General features: G+C 32.0%; 1 protein-coding gene across 1 annotated transcript; it reads right to left on the bottom strand.

Annotated features, from left to right (window-relative positions):
- Positions 1-23,731, bottom strand: LOC126750162 (thyroid receptor-interacting protein 6). The gene is made up of 11 exons (XM_050459682.1): positions 23,591-23,731; positions 23,275-23,430; positions 19,867-20,165; positions 19,629-19,810; positions 19,369-19,568; positions 15,053-15,173; positions 14,832-14,977; positions 14,631-14,774; positions 14,392-14,570; positions 6,726-6,846; positions 1-738 (listed from the first exon to the last, which is right to left on the bottom strand). The coding sequence occupies exons 2-11, from the start codon at positions 23,407-23,409 to the stop codon at positions 607-609; spliced, it is 1,659 nt and encodes a 552-aa protein (XP_050315639.1). The 5' UTR covers positions 23,410-23,430; positions 23,591-23,731; the 3' UTR covers positions 1-606.
- Between the last annotated feature and the right edge of the window lie 380 nt (positions 23,732-24,111).

The following is a 24,111-nucleotide window of genomic DNA, read 5'->3' on the forward strand; positions in this document are numbered from 1 at the left end:
TTTAATCCCATACAGCTTTTATTGGCACGTCAATAACATGATCACAATACATTAAATCTGACCAGAAGTTTCTAATTTATAAGCGCAAAAGCTTGATTTACATTTTACAGAGTGTACCAAAACCGCCTATAATTAATTAGCTGAATTAGTTTTCGTTTTAATTTATTATGTTAATGAATATTTATTTGTTTAATTTGATGGTTCACTAAACGGTTAGGTACTTTTATTAAGCGGTTTTGATGCACCCTATTACTTATAATACATAATAATACAAAGCATTAAAATATAATAAGCATAAAATATCTTAAATATTTCAATGGAAAAAACATGCTAATTTAACTAATATTTTATCAGGTTAAGAATTAATAAAAATATAATATAACGTATTTTTTAATATTTCGTTGGATCTATCTAATTTTAATATCCTAATACATTTTCTAAGATAAAAATAAAACCTTACCCTAAGCATTCATATCAAAAAAAAGGAATGTTACAGGTTTATCCAGTTTTTAACAACTTCAAATTACTATTTGAAAAAATTCTTATGTTACTGACCATCTTTTGGTTTAAATCTTACTAATCGCGAAAAAAATTTGGTACATTCTCCTAAAGTTCGGTGGTCATGTGGCTAGTGAGAGCCTGGACTCTCTTGGCGTTGCAACTTTTACATAAAACATGTCCGTCAAGGGGATAGCAACCCCTCCCTTCCGCTTCGGAAGATAGAACCAATCCGCAGTCCTAATAAAAAAAATAATTATTTAATATTGTATATTATATTCAAAATCAAACAAATTTTTTGCCTTGGCTTTACAATTTAAATATTGCTGCTTTTAGTTGTACAAAGTGGTACACCAAGTAATACTTTTTCAAAATGAATATTATATTCACAGTGAGGTTCTGCAGCTCAAAAAAGTTTAAATCACAAATATATAATTAAACTGGAGACCAATTTATCTCGATAACACGGCCATTTGACTAAAAAACATTTGCATATCTGCAGACTTAATTTGTAGAGTATTTAAATTTGATTTTGTTAACATACACTAGTGGCCATAATTGGAGACTAATATCTTCAAAAACAACAAGGTATAAGCACTTTTGACTATTTCCTTGTTGCAAGAATGAATGTTACAATGATACCAAATAAACTATTAGTGCAGTAAAAACGCGGTCGAAAGACGCTTATTTATCGATTTTTTTTTTTGAAGGTATAACCAGATCAAAACTATACTATCTTATTAGGCATGTTTATTGGCATCTGAAATCGAGTTTTACGACATCGCTAGGGTGACCCAATTTTTTTCATATTTAAAAAAACCTCAAAAATCGCGGTAATTTTGAAACTCAACTTTTTGACACATAACTCGCTCTATCTCAAAAACCGCTCTACCTACTAAAATATTTTTTTTAAAATTTTGAAACGCATCTCTTTGCGCACATATTGCAATAGAAAAAACTGAATAAGTAGTGTTTTTTTTGTTTATAAAAAAATTTTAAAAATGTGCTGGTCACCGTTTATTGAGAGACTTTTTTCAGTAATCGAAAAACTTTTTTATTTGAAGGAATTTTACCATACAGTCTGCGAAGAAAATATAGCAGACACATTAAAAAAGTAAAAAAAAAAAAACTGCAACCATTTATCTCTAATAGATCTTGAGTTATCGATTTTTCAACACTTTCGAGGTTATCCCGCGGCAACTTTCTACTAACCTCGCGCACTGCAAGTACGCTTTACTAGGTATTTATTATATTGAAATTTTTAATTTGAAATACCTATTTATTTGAACAGTTGATACCCCAAAATTTGAAATTCGAAAAATTGGCATGCACAATATTTTTAAATGCGTCTAGTATACAAATAAACCTGCGCGGCATCCCGGCAATCCTGCGCACTCCGTTTCGTTGAGATTAGTGGCGAGTCGAAAAAATATAAATGTGCTTTTTTAGTTTTTAAAAGACGCTAGCCCTTTCATGTTAGTTGTTTTTATGACTTCTTGCGTTGTTTTACGAAAATAATATTAAAAATAAGAATCAAAGACAATTAATGTGCGCATATAGTATATAGTGAGTAGTTGTGTTTTAGTTAGTATAATATAGTGAATGAGTGGTTCTAAACATTGAAGAGATGGATGTGAAATGTATTTTTTGTGGCAAATCTGTAGACCAAGGCGATAGTTTGGTAGTTCAGAATCCTACCAAAACCGGCTTGGAGACAATACTTCAGGCAGCAGAAAAAAAGAAAGGACACTTGCGGGAAAAAATTATTGGAAATAAAAAAGGAGATTTTGGATGGTAGGATTAAACTTAAATTTCATTTTTTGTTAGTCAACTACGACTAACAAAACAGCTGCGGAGCTTCCTCCAACTGATGAGGCATTTAAGCAGCATTTAAAAAGGTAGGTAAAAATTTATTAATTACAACATCCCATCTATTTCATAAAATCGTATATTTCAGGTGCATTTACCAAATGAAAATTTGGTACACTAGCCATTTGTCCGAGCCCGCTTCTGAAGATCCTGGCGATTATGGTTGGAACAATGTGGACAACAATTGGACTCCTATATTAACCACGAAAGAACCTGTACTGGAAAATCTTCGAAGTGCTCTATCAATTTGCTGTTCCGACAGAGGCTGCACCATCCGATGTGTTTGTGTAACACATGGCTTGAAATGTTGCTGCCAATGCAAATGCAAATCGTGCAGCAATAAAATGAATTTTGAATGGAATATCTGATTCGGAATCGGAAATGTACTAAATTTTGGAAAGTAAAAAACTAATGTAACGAGTGCCTTTTATTTATGGAGAAAAGTACATGCAGCAAGTGCATGGGAGCAAACCGTTCATAGGAACTACCCTCATTTCGATTTATCCTCAGAACGCCACTCCGACTATTTTTTTTTTCATTTTCTTAGAATTTGTTTCCCTTGTCAACCCTATTTTCTGCCTTTTATTTAATCCAAATCCTAATTAAAATCCTATTACATCGAAATCACTAACCGGCACGTCAGACAGAAACGTACTACAGTAAACTGAACAGACTGTTACAGTAGTAAAAAGTGCAGTTAAATTAAGTACAGTACAATAAAGTACAGTTAGTAAAAAGAAGAAATTGTCTGTGCCTACAACCCGCGGTGAGTGGAATAAATCCCTTTTCAGTTGGCGCGCGATCACTTGCGATTTGAGCTCCGAATTCAAAAATCGATAAATCAAAATCTATTAGAGATAAATGGTTGCAGTTTCTTTTAAAAACTTTTTTAATGTGTCTGCTACATTTTCTTCGTAGACTATATGGTAAAATTCCCTTAAATAAAAAAGTTTTTCGATTGCTGAAAAAAGTATCTCCATAAACGGTGACCAGCACATTTTTTAAATTTTTTGAATAACAAAAAAAAACACTACCTCAATTTTTTCTATTGCAATATGTGCGCAAAGAAATGCGTTTAAAAATTAAAAAAAAATCATTTTAGTAGCTGGAGCGGTTTTTGAGGTAGAGCGAGTTATGTGTCAAAAAGTTGAGTTTCTTAATTTGAGTTTCTAAATTATCGCGGTTCTTGAAGTTTTTTCAATTTATAAAAAATCGGGAGACCCTAGCGATGTCGTAGAACTCGGTTTCAGATGCCCAGTAATATTCCCAATAATTTAGTATAGAACTTATCTGGTTATACCATGAAAAAAAAAAACGAGAGAATTCGAGCCGGTTTTTACTCCGCTAATTATTTTTTTGGGAATGACATTTGAATAGTGGGGTGACTTCAAGCAGTAGGTCGCTCGACGCATGTCACTGTAGTTAAACATCAAGTGCTAAAACTAATTAGTTATATGGTAACTAACAGGCCATTAATTCAGACTTCCAGGACCATTTCACAAAAAAGTGCCTGAATTCTGTATTCTATAATCCAAATTTTGTGTACAGGGTGTCTCATGTAGCCGTGGTCCATATCAACTTTCTTATTTTAAATGGAACACCCTGTATGTGATTACATTTTTTGGATTCTACACAAAATTATAAACATTTTGATGTCTCATGCCATACTTTTATTCAACTGCTTTTAAGATACGCGGTTTTGAAAATTGCTGTTTTTATGAATTTAAAAGCCTCTAAAACTTATTCTACTAAAACTAGAAAAAACGGATTTCACTTTTCTATTTTTATGCGAAACCAAAAATATTAATCGACGTGTGCAAGCGTTTTTCAGAAAACGCCCTCGTTTATTTTTTATTGAATTTGTTCCATATTTTTGCCGTTCACTGTATTTTGTTTTAAATCAATGACGATTCTCAATTAAGCTCCGACATTTGAAGTATAATCGTTGTTTAAACGTTTAATTTCGAAAAATTGTAAGCTCTTAAATAACAAACGAATTCCCTGGAAGATTTCCTTAAGACCATTTGAATAGTGTATTAATAATGAATTAAAGGAAAAAAAAATGAAGCCATAATTTAAAAAAAAGCTTATAAAAATATAGGAGTTCCTACTTTCTTTTTTTTTTGATATCAGAAAAAAGAAGAAAAAATTGATATTATTTAATACACATTTTATGCTCAATCTACCATTTAGTCTTTGTAAAATTACTATTTAATATGTCTGGTATGTTTTCGAATATTTTTTTATTCCATAAAAAAATTTACTTCTAATTAAATACCAAATAAAATAAGTTCATACTTTTATTTTTATTTATTCGTTATATTTTTATCTGATAAATCTCAAGTCATAACTTTTTTGCTTTTGTTATCTACACAATTATAAATATTCACATGTCCATATTCCGTAGTTTTCATTTTTAAATTACAGCAGTGACCATTAAAAACTAACAACAAAATTATATACAAAAATCTCATCTACTCTTCGCAGAGACCAACATAAAAAAATGACGAAAACAAAGAAACACAAAGTCACGGTCTCAAAACATACAGTGCCGGCCAAAAGTAGAGAAACTCTTAATTTATTTTCTAATTTAATAATCTATTCAACATTTTTGTGACATTTGTAAACAAATCAAATTGTGGCAAACTAGAGGCACTACTGCCAGCATCTCTAAGCCAGGTAGACTTAAAAAAACAACATCTGCAACTGACAAGCTAATTCGACGATGTTCTATAAGAAATCAATTTTTCTCCGCCGAAGATATAAAAAAGGCATTTCCCTTTCAGTTCGATCTATTCGAAGACGTTTATGTGACGCCAACTTAAAAGCCGGTAAAAAAACCTTTCATTTCAACGAAAAACTTACATTGGACCTATAATCAATGGAAAAACGTTTTATGGTCAAATGAAAGTAAGTTCAATTTATTTGGGTCAGATGGTATGAGATTGGTTAGACGTCCCGAGAATGAAAAATTCAACCCAAAGTACATTCCACAATCAAACATGGAGGCGGTAATGTGTTGGTGTGGGGATGTTATTCCGGGCATGGCGTTGGTCCACTGGTGAGAATAGATGGTATCATGAATAGCCATTATTATCTAAACATCTTAAGGAATAATATGCTTCCCTATGCCAAGGATAATTTGTTGATTGACAAACCGTTGATTTGGAAATTCCAGCATGATAACGACCTCAAGCACACTTCTAAAATTGTTAAAAATTTCCTAACCTCTCAACAAATTCAAGTTCTGAAGTGGCCAGCTCAAAGTCCAGATTTAAATCCCATCGAGAACTTGTGGGAGCACCTAGACAAAAAAGTTCGACAAAACAATCCGAATAAGTTCCGAAATAAAGACGAATTATTCCAAGTCCTAAAAGAAGCATGGAGTGAAATTTCCGGAGATATTATACACAATTTTCTTGAATCTATGCCAAGACGGTGTAGTGAAGTTGTGAAGAATAACGGTTATGCCACAAAGTATTAGTGTGCTTTTTATCTACATTTTGTATTATAACATAATTATGTCATAAAAATAAAAAGTTTCTCCATTTTTGTCCTTTAAAAATAAATTTTGTTTGCATATTTTGTAATAAATTATTTGTTTTCAATTTTTTTTTCTAATTATTTTCGTCACTACTAGATATAACCATAAACATTATTTACAATTACTTCGAATTAGTTTTAATCAGAAAAAAATAAAAATATTAAAAGTTTCTCCACTTTTGGCCGGCACTGTATAATTAATAATTACACTTGTTTTGCTCTAGCTAGAGATAACACATTAAAAGATCATGGTAAAAAGTCATTTCACAACGTTCACTTTAAAAGCCTGATGATGCTCTATCAAGAGCAAAACAGTGTAGCGATTTATTAGAAGTTGTGAGACGGTAATTGTGTGTTTTCTTTGTCTTCGTCAACTTAATTATACTCTAACAAATATTTTTTAGCTGTTTCTAAACAAATTGCGTCTTTTTTGAGTTATGACTTTTTCCGGATAAGCGAAGTTATTATCCCGAATAAAGGAAATATTGGTTTTATATTATTTCAAATTTAATTTGTTTATGAAAGAAAAACAAAGCATTTAAAAAGTCAGTTCATTGAACAAAATATTTTTATGAAATTTAAAAACCTTATTATTAACAACAATAGTGAATAAATATAAACTATTAGAGGTCCATTCCGATTTAAACAGTTGCAGGCAAGTTATTTTTCTTTGGATTTTTATAATTTTGGCGGGTATTTTATATTAGCTATTACAATACAATAATATTCTCAAGCAGTGTGAAACTATCTTTTTAAATTTTGCTTTTACTAAACAACATGCGCCCCACAGAAAAATTATTAAAAACAAAACTTACCTCACACTTATAGCACTGAATGTGGAAACTATGATCTAAAGCCACCACTCTAACGGTTTCCTCTTCTCCTGGTTCAGGCATAATAGGTTGCTTGCAAACCCAACATCTCGGTGCAAAAATCCTATTAAAAAAAATAACATGATATTTTGATACCGCAAGTTGATTCATATTTTAAAAAAAAATTATTAGTTTATTTGTAATTATAATTATAATTGATTCGGTTGTAGTTTCGATCCTGACCCAAGTATATTAAGTGTTTTATACTTGTCAGAATGGATCAAGACTGAACTTAATACTAGTTATATTAACAAATAGCGCCAATCAGACTACATTTGCCTTAACCCATTAGCGCCCAGCGTCATCATTTGATGACGCCAGAAATTGGTGGGGATGAGAATTGGTGACGCCCGAGTAGGTTGACGTTTGCCGACGGCTGTCTAACGCATTAGAGCAATGCCTACGCAATATTCTGCAGGTGGTATTTACTAGTGTTTGTATTTACTTGTCCGGCGAAAATCACGTTGTTTCTTAAAGATTTTGACTAGAAAGACCTGCTATAGGCCCATAGGTCATATTTCCTTGAGTAGTAGGGGTAAGATACTTTCTTTAGTGTGTTTTACAACCAAAGAGAAGTAGAAATATTGTAAAAATATTATATTTCTAGTTGAATTTCTTTAGCCGAAAACCTAACCTAAATTTCTGTGTCCTGAAATGAGGACACTGGGTTATTACATATTTTTTTTATTATTTTTAGACTGTCAAAAAATGAATAGACATAATTTCAAGAACTTAGACGATGCGGTGGAATATCTCTATTCTAGCCAAATAGATGCTGATATTGCGCTATTACCTCCCGAGGTGGATGAATTGACGGACGTAGACGATATCGACGATGGTGACTTAGGAGCGGTTGATGTCCAGGACGTCCCAGGGGTTGTGGAGATACAGGTAGAAGAACAAAATGACTGGGAATCGGAAGATGATCTACCGCTCTCAAATTTCATAAAAAGGAAAAAGGTTGCATGCAGCACTAAATCCTGGACACCAAAATGGACTAAGGAAGAACCCATGTATGAAAGTATTGAAGAAGAAGGTTGTGCCGAAGCTTTCCACGAAATAGAAGAATTACAGGAATTAACACCACTACAAATATTTGAGAAGTTTTTTGATGACGATCTTTATAATCTTCTTCAAACAGAGACCATGTGATACGCCCAACAGAAAAATAAACATGATTTTTTTGTAACTTCGGAGGACCTCAAAATTTTTATCGGGTTTTTGATTTTTTCTGGCTATCATGCCTTACCAAGTGAAAGAGACTATTGGTCTGAAAGAGAAGATTTGGGTGTTCCTCTAGTGAAAAATGCGTTTTCCAGAAATGCCTACAAAGAAATAAAATCTTGTCTTTGCTGTCTCTTTGCTGACAATTCCCTTGCAAATGATAACAAAGACGATAAGTCATTCAAAATAGAGGCCTTTTAGTTTTCTTTAATATTTTAAATTATTGGCTTGCTTATGTGGTAAAATTTCAATAGTGTATTTGTTATGTCTACATGTTCAACCAAAAGCTATGAAATCTTTTCCTTAATTAAATTAATGACTTAATTTTGTGTTTTAAGTTTTTATGTAATATTTTAATAAATAATCCGATGCGACTGTATTTTTATTGAACTCAATAATCTTATATACCTTTAAATATCAGGCCCTTAATCATTTAAAATTGTTCATGAACATAAGCAATGGATGCAAATAATTGGAAAGTTTTAGTGAAGAGATAAAATTTAAATTATTTGAGACTTAACATTTAATGTGTAATAGGCCTTGTGACAAAAGAGTCAATTCCAAATATACACTATATGTAAAGATTGAGGTGGACGTTTTTCCTTTATGATATACGTTCTAAGCCAAGATCAAGACAAAGATGCTTCCAAGCATCTCAAAGCTAGTCCAAGAAGTTTTCCGATCAACCCAATAAAAAAAACATGGTAAAATACTTGGTCAGAAAAATCTGAAAAACAGAACGCATTTTTGCTACTATAAAAGTGAAAATTGAATCAATTGTTATTTAATATAAACCATAAATTTCAAGATCGAAATTTCTTTATGCCACAAAACATTAAAACTCTTACAATATAAAAACAAATACTTTTTTCAATGTTTACATATTCTTTTGGTTTTTTGATCATTGTTTTTTATAATTAGAATCTCTTTCGTTGTTATATTTGTGGTAATACGAAAACTACAGGCCTAAAAACACTAATTATGTAATCTCAGAAGATCTACCTAAAGAGCACAATAAAGCTCTTATTTTATAAGAGCCCCGCCCAAAAACAGGGACACTGTTAAGTTAAAATAGGATTGTTGGAAAGGGCTGTAAAAAAGTACTTGGAAGACCTGCAATAGTTTGTCCCACAAACCCCTACACCATCTAAAGCAATAGTAACGGTAAGTTCTAATCTACCACCAGATGAAACTGCTTCTAAAATTTTACTATTCGCCAGTGAGATAATCCCGGCAGCTAGTCCATTGGAACAACTTTTATTGAAGGAAATGACGATAGTACCTCAAACAAAAACCACAAGTATCAGATATAACTTTCATTCGAAAAACTAAAACAGCCCAATATGTTGGAGAATAGCACTCCATTATGCTATTACCCAAATGTGCGCGGCATAAACTTCAAAATCGACGCATTATTTTCTTCAATAAGCGAATATGAGTACGATATTGTAGCGTTAACGGAAACATGGTTAACTGGGGAGATTAACTCTTCTGAATTATTTACAGCTGAATACAAGATTCGCCCCAAAAATCAAAGATTTAAGGACGTCAATTCATTTCGTGAAGGCTGCTAGCCGCACAAAATCAATTGTGTCCTTGACTATAGACACTACTCATATTTATAACATTTTTCGTTATAAAGATTTTATTCTCTGTAAATGCCTAATTTCTTAGCCACTGTTTGTAATTGCATTGTATGTGCCTCCACAAAAACCTAATGAGGAGTTTTTTGATATACTATTACAATAATTGTAATTAATAGGTATAGCTGACAACCTTCTAGTAATTGGTAATTTTAATGTGCTTATTTAAGTAAACAGAATCAGCGCGATAGAAAATGCATCTCTGTTAATACATGTTTATTTTTTTTATTTAAAGCAATACAATAGCGTATTGAATCAGACTAATAGGCTATTAGACTTGCTGTGTTGAGTTGGGTTGTACGAATGTTAGCCAAGATGATTTGCTAATTATGACCCTGCCTTATCAATTGGTATAAATCTGTTTAACAAAAATATGCCTTTTAGAAAGCGTATTCATCAAAAATCATATAATTTTAAAAAGGCTAATTTTCCTCATCTTTACGATGACATATTCAGATATCTGTGACGTAAACTTAGCTGTATAGACCTTTAACGATAAATTGCGAGAAACATTTAATAAACACGTTCCACTATGCATAATATAAAAACAGCAACATCCATGCTGGTATAATGCTAATATCATTGAAAATATAACATTTAAAGCTAAGTTAAGCTAAGCATAAAAAATTAACAATCAGCAACATTGAGTTGGATTTCGCAATATTAGGACTGTAATAAAAGGGCAATTAAAAGAGGCATATCATGCATATGCTTGAAATGTAGAATCCAATATTTTCACAGATTCCAGCCGCTTCAGGAATTTCATTAACAATAAAACAGAAGATCAAATATCCCATGAAATATGCGTTATGAGGTGCAAAATATATGCTTTTGCCGAATTCGTTTACTCAGTTTAATGTCACCTGAGACAGAATCGATATATTTTTTAAATACTGATTCATATACAGACAAAGAAATCTTAATCGCAATACAGTTCCTTAAAAATAAATTTAGGAAGACTCGGAGGGTATTCCATGGTTTCTCGTGAAAAACTGTAAACATACCATCATTAAACATATTAAGACTAATATTTAATCTTTGTTTGTTAATAAAAAAAATTACTGTTCCGTTAAAGATACGCGTATGCTCTCATTTTAAGGATGGGAACCGTGAATCTATGTATTGAAAACTTTAGACCAATTTCCATTTTATGTAACTTGGTATAATCTTTGTTTGTTAATAAAAAAAATTACTGTTCCGTTAAAGATACGCGTATGCTCTCATTTTAAGGGTGGGAACCGTGAATCTATGTATTGAAAACTTTAGACCAATTTCCATTTTATGTAACTTTGCTAAGGTACTGATAAAAATTCTGTACTTACGTATTGAACCAGTTATCTTAAAAGACTTATTAACATATCAACATGGATTTGTAAAAGGAAGATCGACAGTTACAAATTTGACGCTCAATATATCGCGGAAGCGCTTGGACAAGCCGTGTAGAAGAAATTTACTTGATCATTTGGATCATAGTCTTCTCTTAAAAAAAACTTCGAAGCTAAGGTTTTTCATCAGATTTCAATATGTTTTTTACTAGAACTTTTATCCGCATAAGTATATTGCATCTTTAGAGGTGCCCGAGGGCTCTAATCTGAGGGCCTTTGTTCTTTCTGCTATTTATGTATGGTTTAATTGCTATAAAATAACCTTGCCGGAAAAAATCTTATTTGCTGATGAACCAAAGTTTTACTGGACTATAGATTTATTTTTTTCGAAGGGATTTGGAGTGCGTTGTTTTGTGAACTGATATTAAATTAAATCTTAATATCTCGTAATGCAAGTTACTTACTTTTGCACAAAAATTGAATCTATTGAATTTTAATAGATTATCTGAAAAAGTCTAAATCAGTGTCAATCTATTCCGGACTTAGGCGTTCGTCTCTGATCTTTGGAGTAGGGCATTTGCGATAAGCAATTTCCGGGGTTTCCACAACACAGAACCAATAAAAACTTTACTTTTTTGTTTTGTACATTCTAAACTTGAATATGCTTGTGTTATTTGGAGCCTCCACTATGCAATTCATAAATATTCTATAGAATTCAACGAAAGTTTCTTAAGTATCTATCTTTTAAAGTGATGGTTTTAATCCTGTGCAGAGTATTTTATACCTTTTAACTCGATTCTTCACAGAATCTTCTGTGTGGAGATATTGGCTGTTCTGAACTGTATTCACCGTTCTATAGTCTACAGTCCTATATTCACCGTCGTATGTAATGTTTATTAACGCTAATAAAATCTCTCAATCTTGAGATTTATTTGTGTGTTCACTAATTGTAAGAGAATATTTGAGATTATCTAATTACATTTTCTGTTTCAATTCTAGTTCTGATTAAAAGCTATTTCGCACCTCCAAAAGAGTTTCAGGTAAAATGGAATTGGCACCTTCGACAATTTTAGTTCGCAACTCCTCTAAATTTGTTGGCCTACTAAATTCATGCTTGTAAATGGTCTGCTTAAGGTAACCCCACAGATAAAAGTCATTTGGAGACAAATCTGGAGATCTAGGAGGCCATTTAATATCGCCAGTCCCACTAATAAGGCGGTTAGGAAAAGTATTTGTTAAAAATTCTTTTACCCTAGCCGCGTTATGAGCAGTACAGCCATCTTGCTGAAAATAAGCCGATCCCAGGTCTACATCAGGTAGGATTTGAATGGCAAGAAGAACTTGGTTTTGCAGCAACTCAAGGTACTTTTGGGCGTTTAAAGTGCCATCAATAAAAAATGGCCCTATAACATTGTCGCCCAAAATACCTGCCCAGACATTCAATTTCTGAGGATACTGGGTACGAAACTGAAAACTTCTGTGCTCGTTTTCCTGAGACCAATAACGAAAAATGGAAGGATTGTGTTTGCCATGTAATGGAAAAGAAGATTCATCAGAAAACAAAATATTTTTTAAAAAATATTCGTTTTCATTTGCCTTTTCCATCATGGTTTCACAAAATTCCATTCTTCGCCACTGGTCTTCAGGAAATATTTCCTGAGTTTTTGAATACTTGAAACATTTGTACCCATATTTTTTCCAGATACGAGCAACAGTTTTATTGCTCATTCCCAGTTCCTCTCCATCACTTCTAGTGGGCCGTGTCGAATCAAGTTCTAAGGTACTGCAAACCATTTATTCCCGCCGTTCTATATCCTGGACCACTTCAACAGGTGGTTCTTGACGTTTTGTGTGGCATTTCTTACAATCTTGAAGACAAAAAGATGTCTCAAAATTTGTAACCACATTTAAAACCGTTTTTGCACAAGGAATCGGTCTATTCTCAAATGTCATTGAAAACAAATCTCTACATTGTACTGCCGAATTGCCTCCATAAACCATTTAATTAGTGGAACTCTTTCGGAAGGGGTATAAACTAGGGCTGGCAAAAACCGGCCAAAATCGAAACCGGTTAAAACCGTTTATTAGAAAACTTCGTTTTAAAACCGAAAAAACAAATACGGTTTTTACAAACCGAGAACGGTTATTCGAAACCAAAAAACAGTTTTTCAAAACCGAAAAACCGAAACGGTTTTTAAAATCGAAAAACCAAAAAAAACCTCATCAGCCTAAAAATAAAAATGTATAGTTAATTATTCGGAAAAGATATTATAGATTAATCGGTTTTTGATTGCTATCAATTTGACAACGGATTTTACTATGAATGATATGTGTTTTACACATGCTGAACTAGAATAACTTCAGTTAAGAGGATAATATTTTCTTTATAAGTCTTTAATTAAATAAAAAAACTACTTTCGGGAACTGTGACGTATTTATTTTTACCTTGGTGTTTTGTTGTGTAATATGTTCTTTCCTCAAAAAAATTAAAATCAAAATCCCACCCCCAATATTTATAGCATAGTATTTTATCGTTAGCGACATCTGTTGATACACATCCCAGTTATGAAATAAAACCCAAATACGGAGTTCTGTATAATATAATTTGTTTGGTAATTCCCCAACGCGACTTCGACTTCCCTCTGTTTCTCTGCTCAACGCAAATAAGTAAAAAATATATATATTAATTTAATCAATTTATGGAGTTTTATTTAAGTTGTCCAAAGTCAATTTCCAATAAATATTCTAGAATCCTGCAACCCAAACTGCTCACTGCTAACCAAAATTCGACTTAACAAAGCCGTTTTTTCTTTTTGATTTTGTTGGTTTACCTTTAAAATCACGGTCATAGTCAACCAACAATCCATTAACCACCTAATCGGTTTGCCTTTTGGTTTTGGTCAAAAGTTCAAAAACGTCGGTTAACCGAAAATTGATTATTCAGTATTTGATTTACTTGAAAACCGATTTGCTTTATATTCGGTTTTAATTAACCAAAACCGTGGTTAACCGAAAACCGATTAATCGAATATCCGATTTTCGGTTTCGGTTAACCGAAAACCGGTTAATCGGTTAACCGAAAAATCGATTTCGGTTGCCAGTACTAGTATAAACAGCCATAGTGAAAAAAACACGAAAATAACGCTCAAAAATTATTAATGCAACGTGCAGTAGCACAGCAAAGTGAGGTCTGCTGACTCCCGGTTCAAAAAATAAAAACGAAAAATTCCGCCGCCTGCAAGCCGCAACCAAGCGGTGTTGCCATTATTTTGGGTAATACGTAGCTCACGATAACACGATCTGTATATCTGTATATTTATCTATCTTAAGAATTATTACAACATTGTAATTTTTCTCTCTATAAATGGTAATTCTGTTGGGCTGTATTGCTAAAAATAAGTCTATGTTAAAACTTACTTGTGAAAATCTTCAATACAGTGCACCCTATTGGTAGCATCCACAGTAAACGGAATTCCGTCTAAACTTTTTCCGCAAACAACGCAACAAAAACAGCCGGGATGATAAGGTTTGCCGGTGGCTCTTAAGATCCGGTCCAAGATAGGTTTTTGGCAAACGCAACATTTCTCTAAAGTATTCTACAAAATATCAATCAAATATCGATAAAAGTTCAAAATCGCCTTCACATTATTGCTTACCAAATAGTCTTCTTCGCAATATGGATGTCCATCTAACGCGTAGAATGGCTTGCCTTGTAAATTGATTGCACAATGATGACAGGTGAAACATTTAATGTGGTAAAGCTGATCCATAGCTGTGCATCCACTATTTTCACCTACAATCTAAAATGTATGTACAATATTTGTCTGTAATAAGCTAATGGTTAAGTTAAAACGAACCTTTTCCGCGCATTTCACACATACACCATAAACATCCTCTTCAATTTCTGATGGAGCATTCCCCATGCCTTGAACTAACATGTCCGTCAAACTGTCAATTTCTTGTTCTTTATTATGGCCTATTCTACTGACCGATTGACTTGGACCTGTAAATATATTTTATATATTGTTTGTAAATAGGATTATGTTTTGATTAAAAAAAATATTTTAAAAATACATACCCGTTAGTGTGCTACTAGAACCACTATAAGGAGCGTATAAGGAATAATTCGATCTTGAAGATATCTGACTGGGCGGTCTGGGATTAATGGGTTCATAAATTGACTCGTATGTGGAAGAAGCCTAAAATTATGCAACAGAGAATGTTAAATATAAAGTTAATAATTGAATCCTATAGAAGCAAAACCCGACAAATCCACTTTTGGTCAAAAACGAGATTATTGTTTTGAACTGTTTACATAATAAAAATCTGCAGATTTAAATAGGTTTGTGGTATCAAAAACCGTCAAAATACGTTGAAATTTAAAGTAGAATATTGGCTATAGTCTCAAAATCCGCCAAATCCTAATGTCAAATCCAATGCGCCGTAACAAAAACCGACAAATCCATTTCGACCAATCACGGCGCTCCCAGCGTCCACATAACAATAATAATTTTACGCGCGAATTTTTTACGATGCTTGTTAGTATAACGTTGTTCGCGGACTCGAACAGTAGTATTTGGTACTTTTATTTAATTATTGCCACTTTTTTTATTAAATAATAAGTTTTAAGTGCCTAAAACTCTATGAAATGGAATTGACAGAGTCAATAAAACCTACGACGCCTCTCTTAGCAAGGAAAAGAGTGGCTAAACCAGAAACTTGGAAGAGAAAACGAGAGCAAAATGAGAGGTAGGTTTTTTTTAAATTTATTGACAGTGTTTTGCATAATATTCAATATTCTAGATACAAGAATAAAAGTTTGCCGGAGTATCCAAAATGTAAACACGCGACAAAATCGTATCGTTGCAGTTTATTGTCAATATACGATGTTTCAAATTTTCATAAAACTTTTTATCTTCACAAAACTAAAATTGAGCAAGACAACCTAATTTTAAAGCACTGCCTGATTAGAGATATTAAACGCAAAAGGACCCAAAATGAAAAGGGCGCGTCTAAAAGAAGTTTTTAAGTTGTTTATAATATTCCCAAGGCTAATACTTTAAAACTGGTTCCAGTTAGCAGGAATGCATTTACTAAAATTTTGGCAGTTGGTAAAGATCTGATTAATGGGGTTTTAAAGAGGTTTAAAGAATCCGGGAAAATGGCGTCGGAAACAAGGGGCGACAGAATTTCTGGAAAATATAGTGCGAAAAAAGAGTCAGTAATGAAATTCATTGAAAGTTTTAAGGTAATCGAGTCTCATTATTGCCGAAACAGAACTAACCGCAAATATTTACCCTCAACACTTAGTATTTCAAAGATGTGGAGACTATACTGTCAAAAAATGAACGAAATACCAACCCTCCTTCTTAAAAAAAGTTATTTTGCAATGATATTTAATACCAATTACAACATTGGCTTTGGTTCACCCCGCACTGATGTGTGTTCCATGTGTCTCCAATTAACAGAAAGAGTAAAAAATGAGAAAGACGAAAATAAAAAAATAAACTAATGACGGAAAGACATGTAGATAAATTACGCGCCAAGGCTTTCTTTGACCATTTAAAAGAAGAAAAACCTGAACTAATTACAATATCATTTGATTGCCAGAAGAATCAGGTCCTACCAAAGATTCCTGACCAATCAGTTTATTATAGCCGCCAGCTTACAATTTTACCATTGTTACTGGCAGTTCACTCACCCCTCACTAAAAATAATGTGTCAATTTATGCTTGAACTGAAGACGAATACCATAAGGGATCAAATGAAATAACAAGTGCTGTATTTTACAAACTTTGTCAACTAGACCTTAGGAATAAAAATAAAGTAAGACTTGTTGCTGACGGATGTGCAGGTCAGAATAAAAACTCTACTTTAATTACAATGTGTACCATGTGGCTTAGTCAGAAGGCTCCTCAGTCAGTCTCAAAATTAGAAATTATCTTTCCAGTTGTTGGGCATTCTTTTCTCCCTGCAGATCGTGTGTTCGCTCGAATTAAAAAAATATATAAAAAAAGAAGAAGTCATAGCCTCCGTAGAGCAGTACTTAAATATTTTTGCTGATCATGGTAAAGTTTATCGATTTGGATCTGACTTAGAAGTGCACAATTGGAAGAAAGCTTGTAAGGAAATAGTGAAACCTACTGGACAATGGCACTTCTCATTTAATGCATGCAAGAGGTACATATTGAATCGCACTCGTTCTGGACAGGTTACGATTCATACAGGAGAGCAGTCCTATAAATTAGATCTGGGTGTTTTCAAATCAGTCTTAAAAAAGGGCAAGCCACCAACCGACATAAAACCAGTATTAGTTCAAAAGGGTATACAGACAAATCCTAAAAAGCTAAAGGATGTCCAAACACTCCTCACCAAACATTATGTAGATAAATGGAAAGAACTGAATGAATTGGAATACTATAAGAATATTCTTGAAAAATACGAATTGGAAAATCTGGAGAACATAGAAAATCCAGAAAATGAAGAGAATTTGTGTGAAAACATGCCTTATTTAAGTGATTTGTTAGTTTAAACTATTTTTTAAATAATGTCGGTATAAGTATCTATGTTTGTTAAATTTTTCCGTAATAAAATAAGTATTTCAAAAACAAAAGTTTTTTTTTTACAAAATACGACAAATCCACTATGGTCGGTTTTAAAATCCGACAAAAAAAAAATTATTTCAAATAACTTTACACTAAGATGTTTTTCCAGGTTGAATTGTGCAAAATTAGATCCTTGATGACTTGCTCTATGTATATAAAGAAACTTAAAAAGATATTGAGCTTTTAACTTCCCCTTATCGTTTTTTCTCATTTCCCAAAATTTTCTAAAAGTGGATTTGTCGGATTTTGCTTTTATATGATTCGATTATTTATGGATGTAAACTGTTTTATTGAAAATAGATTATAACACCAAAACTGGATAAGGATGTTTAAGAATAATTCCAATAATATTAGATAAGCTAGATATATAGGAAAGCAAGACCAATAAGTCTTTATGTATATACAGGGTATTTCGGAAGAATGGAATATTGCAATTTTGTCGACAACCCTGTATAATTTTTAAAAAAGCTCGAAGCCGTGGATGTTTTTTTTTTACCAAATTTTTTAATACAAAAATGTATCATTTTTGTTTTAAAAAGGGTAGGATTGGGAGAAGGAGAAATTGAAAAGCACCAAATCTAATTTTTTAACTGGTAACCCACGAAATGTTTTTTTATTTTTAAATTTTACTTCAAATTCTTGATGGATATGGTGCTAAACAGCATTTATTAAAATGGTGCAAAAAATTAAAAAACAGTAAATACGTATTTAATCTAAAAAATACATATCTACAGAAAATGTTCGAAGTGATCACCATTAACTCAACAAAATCATAATAATGTTGTATAGAGTCCAAACCGTCACTGGCGATAAATTTCTTGCTATACTATCTTATGCGCCATTTTAATTCTTCAATATTTTGACGCCGAACTATTTGATGTAACCCCATACAAAAAAGTCCTCCATCTTTCTATCTACTTGTTGCGAAAGACTAATTTTCTTATTATTATGGTGTTGTAACTATATACCCTGTATTTTAAGGACAAATAAAAAAGTTTTGAATTTTAAATAAAGTACTGCCGTACTCTTCTTCCAAAGTACGCAGGAGTGCGACACGAAAACACAAATGCAATAAAAGACACGTCGATTGCAAGAACAGTACTAGAAGATATATTTAAGAAAACACATAATTGGAAACCTCCAGATTATAACTAAAAAAATTTAGATTCAGTAGTCTGTATTTAGTGAACCTTAGTTCAAATTGCTTATTAGAAATATTAATAAATAAATTAAAAAAAAAAATTGTCAGGTATTTGAGCATTGGCAGCTATTATATATTTTTTATATTGCATATAAGTTGCATATATAGCCACACATCTGTCTAGTCAGAAACGAAAACTCAATGTGGAGAAAATTTAATGGGAAAAAAATCAATCAGAGGAAACTTAATAAAGAATTAAAATTTAAATTTTTTAAAGCTACTGTCAAACCCGATGAAGATATTATGTTTTCGTAACCTACAAAATTCGTATGTACGTACAAAATTGTATTAAAATACCTACTCAGTCACAAGATTTGAACGTTATTACGTAATAACATCCCTATATGAAGCAAAAAATAATTTAAAGTAAATATATTGACGCATGGAATACAATTTCACCAGTCTAACCAGAAAAATAAATAATATAAAGCCGAAGACTACAGACTGTATCACGGAGTACCAACAAAATATTAGCAAATGCATAAGTACTAAAGTTTCAAAAATCTTGTGCAAATGTCGTTTTAATACGTAATTTTTCCGTTTTGGTCAACGAATTCGTTTACGTGATTGTAGATAGAAAATCCATACCTGAGAACCCATGCTATAATTATGAAAGTCCTGACCCGGCTGAGTAGCTCTTCTCAGTTCGCTATAACTAGAGCTAACAGGTGAAGGAGGAGGCAACAAATCATCAGGCGGTGGAGGCAAATTTGTGTTTACGGTGCATGGTGCATAATCTGCCATGCCACCTGTTATATCCAAAGGTGGCGGGGGAGGAGGTAATTCTTCTAAGCCATAAAATATTAAGTCAATGTTAAAATTAAATTTTATAAAATTATATAAGGTACCTCCGTTTGGATAAGTGCTTCCACCTTGAGGGATATTGCTATATACAGCAGTCTCTCTTTGCGGCTGCGCCAAATTGCTATAAATAAGTCCTCCATTGCTCCTCTGCGGGTTCATCCGGATATTACTATAAGTTACTTCTTGATTACTTGGTTGATAGGGTTTTGGGGTACTGCCAAAATTGCTAAAAACAAAATATTCCATTAAAAAATTTAGTATAACAAATTTAGTTCAACTAACCTGGTATTTTTCGTAGCGTATCCACTTCCATAGCTAGCATTACTGCTCCTCGGCAACGAGTTGTTACTCATTGCAGAAGCGCTTCGAGAGAACGGCTCTCCATTACTTCCTCTGGGCAAATTAGCATAATTGTTGTCTTGTATATTATGATCCCCATATTTTGCCGAAGCAGGAAGAGTCGGTGCATTAGAATAAAGTTGACCGCCCTGAGGCGGTAAATTAGAATAAAATTGATTTGTTTGGATTCGGGAGGAGTAGCTTGGTTCGACGGGTTGTTTTAGAGGGTACGATTGAGGAACCTGAAAATTAAGAAAAAAACATTTAAATATACATTAAAAGATTTTTAAATTTAGAAACACTGAAACGGTAGGTGTAGCTACCAAAAATTTAATTATATCTTTATAACAGGATAGGTAACTACATGCAAATCCAAAATAGTCAGTTATCTCTAAGCACAACAACAAAGTGACTCCTAATAAACTGTGAAGATTTTTGCATTGAACGATGTAAACGTTATCTTGTAAATGTAATATCTATCTTGCAGAAAACTACTATTAATCGAAATAGATAGCCCAAGTAACACATCATATATTATTATGGTTAAATATATATTTATTCAACGATTTTTTAGTAAATTTTTGGTTTTGGTATATTTATTAACCGTATATCGTCAAGCGATATTTATTAAACTATAGAATTATGTATGAAATGCCTCCTAATGCATAAAATACATCTGTAAATTTTAAAAAGAAAATATCTACATTCGTAGTAAAGTTATTTAAAAAAACTGTTTTTAAAAGTTTTAACACCCTGTAGATCCGAAAGTAAGACGTTTAGAACATACATTCATATTAAAAAAAAAATTCTTAGTTTTTGTTCGAGAATCACCCTGTAAAGTTTGTAGTAGGGTTCCTGGTTAAAGTTTAAGGTTAAAGGTTTTGTACTGGTTTTCTATAACTAGATATTCAATGTATTGTTGGTGGTAAGTATATTGGTTTAGAAGCTCATTCCCTTAAACGCATTTTGTAAACTTCTTTAAATAATATATATTATACCATACTTAAACGTTTAACTTTTATGAAATAATAATTGTATATTATTAATATGTAATAAACCTTGTTAAACGTGAATAACAAACATGATATTAAATTTCTCAACATATAACACGCGGACATTTTATCCGATATTTATAGTTGAAGTTCAACCAAAAATGTATACCTGGTGTAAATCCAAACTAAGCATTTATTCAACTACCGTGTGTTGGTTGGGAGCCTTATGTGAACTTATGGACTTATATCTCAAAAAACCATACACCCATATAAACCCGAAAACTTAGATGTAGGTCATCATACATATACAGATCGTGTTTTCGTTCGTTACTTATAGGAAACCGCATAGAGGCGAAATTTTGCAACGTCGCGCGTGTACGAGTGTCTGCGACAGAGCACCGTCCCGGCCGGGATTAGCACATAACACATAAGAATGTGTTATGTGCTATTATTCTTATGTGTTATGTGCTGCTGACTCCCGGTTCAAAAAATAAAAACGAAAAATTCCGCCGCCTGCAAGCCGCAACCAAGCGGTGTTGCCATTATTTTGGGTAATACGTAGCTCACGATAACACAATCTGTATATCAAACATTTATAGATTTTAGATTTTCACGTATGATCTAAAAATCTAATACAATATAGGGAGTTTCAAGTATTCTATACAAATTAAATATTTCCGGTATACCCGACCAAAACTAGCAAAATAGTTTAATTGTGTACTTTTCCGTTTTCGTACAATCCATTTCTCCGTTTCCGAAGACACCCTGTATACGTCCCACATTATGTTAGACAAATATTGTATAAAAGAAACGAATGTTAATAAAATATGTTATAAAACACTTTTGACAATGATCTCTCATAGCCCATCTAATACCGGCCGTCAGGTCTTTCCACTAATTAAAATGAAATTAATATCCTAATATTTAGACAATGACAATCCGGTGTCCAAACCAAATTCTATACAGGGTGTCCCGAAAGTGATGGGACATAGAACAACAGTAGATTCCTTACGTCAAAATAATGTGATTTAGGTCAACTTGCCTTATCCTAACTTTAATAGTAAATGAAATACAGGGTGTCAAAATATTATTTGATTTATCGTTTTTTTCTCATAGGTCCTCAGCCAATTGACATGAAATTTAAAACATACGAGTCTTTTAAAAAGAAAAATAAAATATCGTATACAGTTTTCGTGTTTTCGGTAGGGGGCGCTCGTTGCGTGAGTTTTTACTTTTTTAGAACCCCTAATTTTTTTGCAGCTGCGTATATTGGTTTGAAAAGTAACAAAATAATTTTCTTTTTTAATATTACATAAAAAATGTATACCTTATTAGATAGATTTTTAGCAATGCAATCCTAAATAAAATAAAATTAATACCTAAGATTATTGATATTTATGTAAAATTAAAAAAATATATATAATACGACTTTTTTGTTAATTCTTATATCATAACCAAAGTAAATGATATTTATTTATTTTTTTTATATTTTAATTTCAAACAAATATACCAAAAACAATAATAAACAATGAAACATACAAATGCTTGCTAAAAAGGTGTTATTTGAGAACGCGTATGCTTCATGCTAACAAATTAATTTTAAATTATAAGACTAGGAAAAAACTTACTGAAGCTTTTAACCATTATCCAATATTGTTTGATAGTTTATTTTGCCTGTTTAGATCAACAGGCACAGTACCATTTACAACGTGTTCAAAACACCTGTCACCGATATATTTTTAATTTAAGACGGTTTGATCATGTCTCTCAAGGCCTTTATAATTTAAAATGGCTCAAAATATTGTATTTATTTAAGTTTTTATTGTCCACATTTCTATACCGTTTATATAATACCCGAAGCCCCTGTAAAATCTGTATGAAAAACTTTTACCTAGAAATCGAGTACATGGTCGAAATATTAGACATAATACCCTTACTATGCCGCACCATTCAACTGCTCTGTTTACCCTTTCTTTTACATATAATATTGTTCTTTTTTATTAATTAAGTTTTTTTTTAAATGAAAGTTAAGAGTTTAAGACTAGCTTGTAGCTAATCTTCGCCTTTTTAAGCAAATAGGCATTATTGTAAATAAATTAAGTAGGCATTATTGTAAGTAAATTGTAAAAAACGTTTGCTGAATAAAGACATTTTATTATTATTATTATTACTATACAAAAAAAAATACTTAACGAACATGAGCATAATAAAAAAATACGCCCAAATTTCTCAATAACTAATAAATCCTTTGTTATTAATAATTTAAAATCTCATTAAATGCTTCATATCTTACTGATGACTGATAATATTATTCAATGACTAATACCGGAATGTATCAATAATGACGGTAAATACTTACTAAAGGTTGTTGTGGTTTTTTCGGCTTCGGTGGAACTGCTGGTCCGACTTTTTTTCCAGGTAAATGAGGGTTAGGCGGCAAATCCTGTTTATTGATAAAAGCCAGTTCCGCGAGTTTTCTGTCAAGCTCGTTCATTTTAAATTATTTGATAAAACCCTGTAAAGAAAGTATAGGTATAAGGCTCTAACACGATAGCAATAAATAAACCACAAAAAAATATTTTAATCAGTAAAATTTTAAAATAAACATAATATTTGCATTGACAAAGGATAACTTAATAATTTCCAGACTCAAATATTAACAATTCTAAATATACCAAACTTAAGGAGCCACACCAACCGACGTGCAGTGACTTATCTACCGAATAATTATTAATTAACTAAAATATAATTCGATAAAATATTTAATATCTATTTACATATTGAACAACAAAGGATACTTTTTGGATATATTTTAACCTTTGCCTTATTTGGATTTTATCGACACTCTTCTGTTTGATGTATAAAAGTAATTAGTTTTAGTTATCTTCATATAACCGATCTGGCGCACATGTATCTAGGTGCATATTGTAATAATTTGTAGAAAATAATTTTTTAAACCTGCATACTAAAGATGTTATAAAGATATAATGTAGGTGTATTATATTATATCAAAGTATATATTATCAGGAAAAGGGGCATCGAAACACAAAACTTCTTTTATCTAGCTTTTATAAGTATACGACTAGGTAAAAATTAAATTTAATTTAAGTCAAAAGCAAATTTTGAAAACTCACCTCACACCACTTACCTCAAAAATAAGTTACTTTTAAAATGTCTAAACCTTTAAATGACGGTA

This window comes from Anthonomus grandis, chromosome 2 (assembly GCF_022605725.1).
Source record: "Anthonomus grandis grandis chromosome 2, icAntGran1.3, whole genome shotgun sequence".
In the NCBI taxonomy this organism is placed as follows: Eukaryota; Metazoa; Arthropoda; class Insecta; order Coleoptera; family Curculionidae; genus Anthonomus; species Anthonomus grandis.

Excerpts from the sequence above, each read along its gene's own strand:
- LOC126750162 (XM_050459682.1), bottom strand. The coding sequence starts at position 23,409 with ATGAACGAGCTTGACAGAAAACTCGCGGAACTGGCTTTTATCAATAAA. Across the intron at positions 20,166-23,274 it reads AAAAACCACAACAACCTTTA|GTTCCTCAATCGTACCCTCT; the intron begins GTAAGTATTTAC and ends CTTAATTTTCAG. Across the intron at positions 6,847-14,391 it reads TGTATTGAAGATTTTCACAA|GATTTTTGCACCGAGATGTT; the intron begins GTAAGTTTTAAC and ends TTTTTTTAATAG.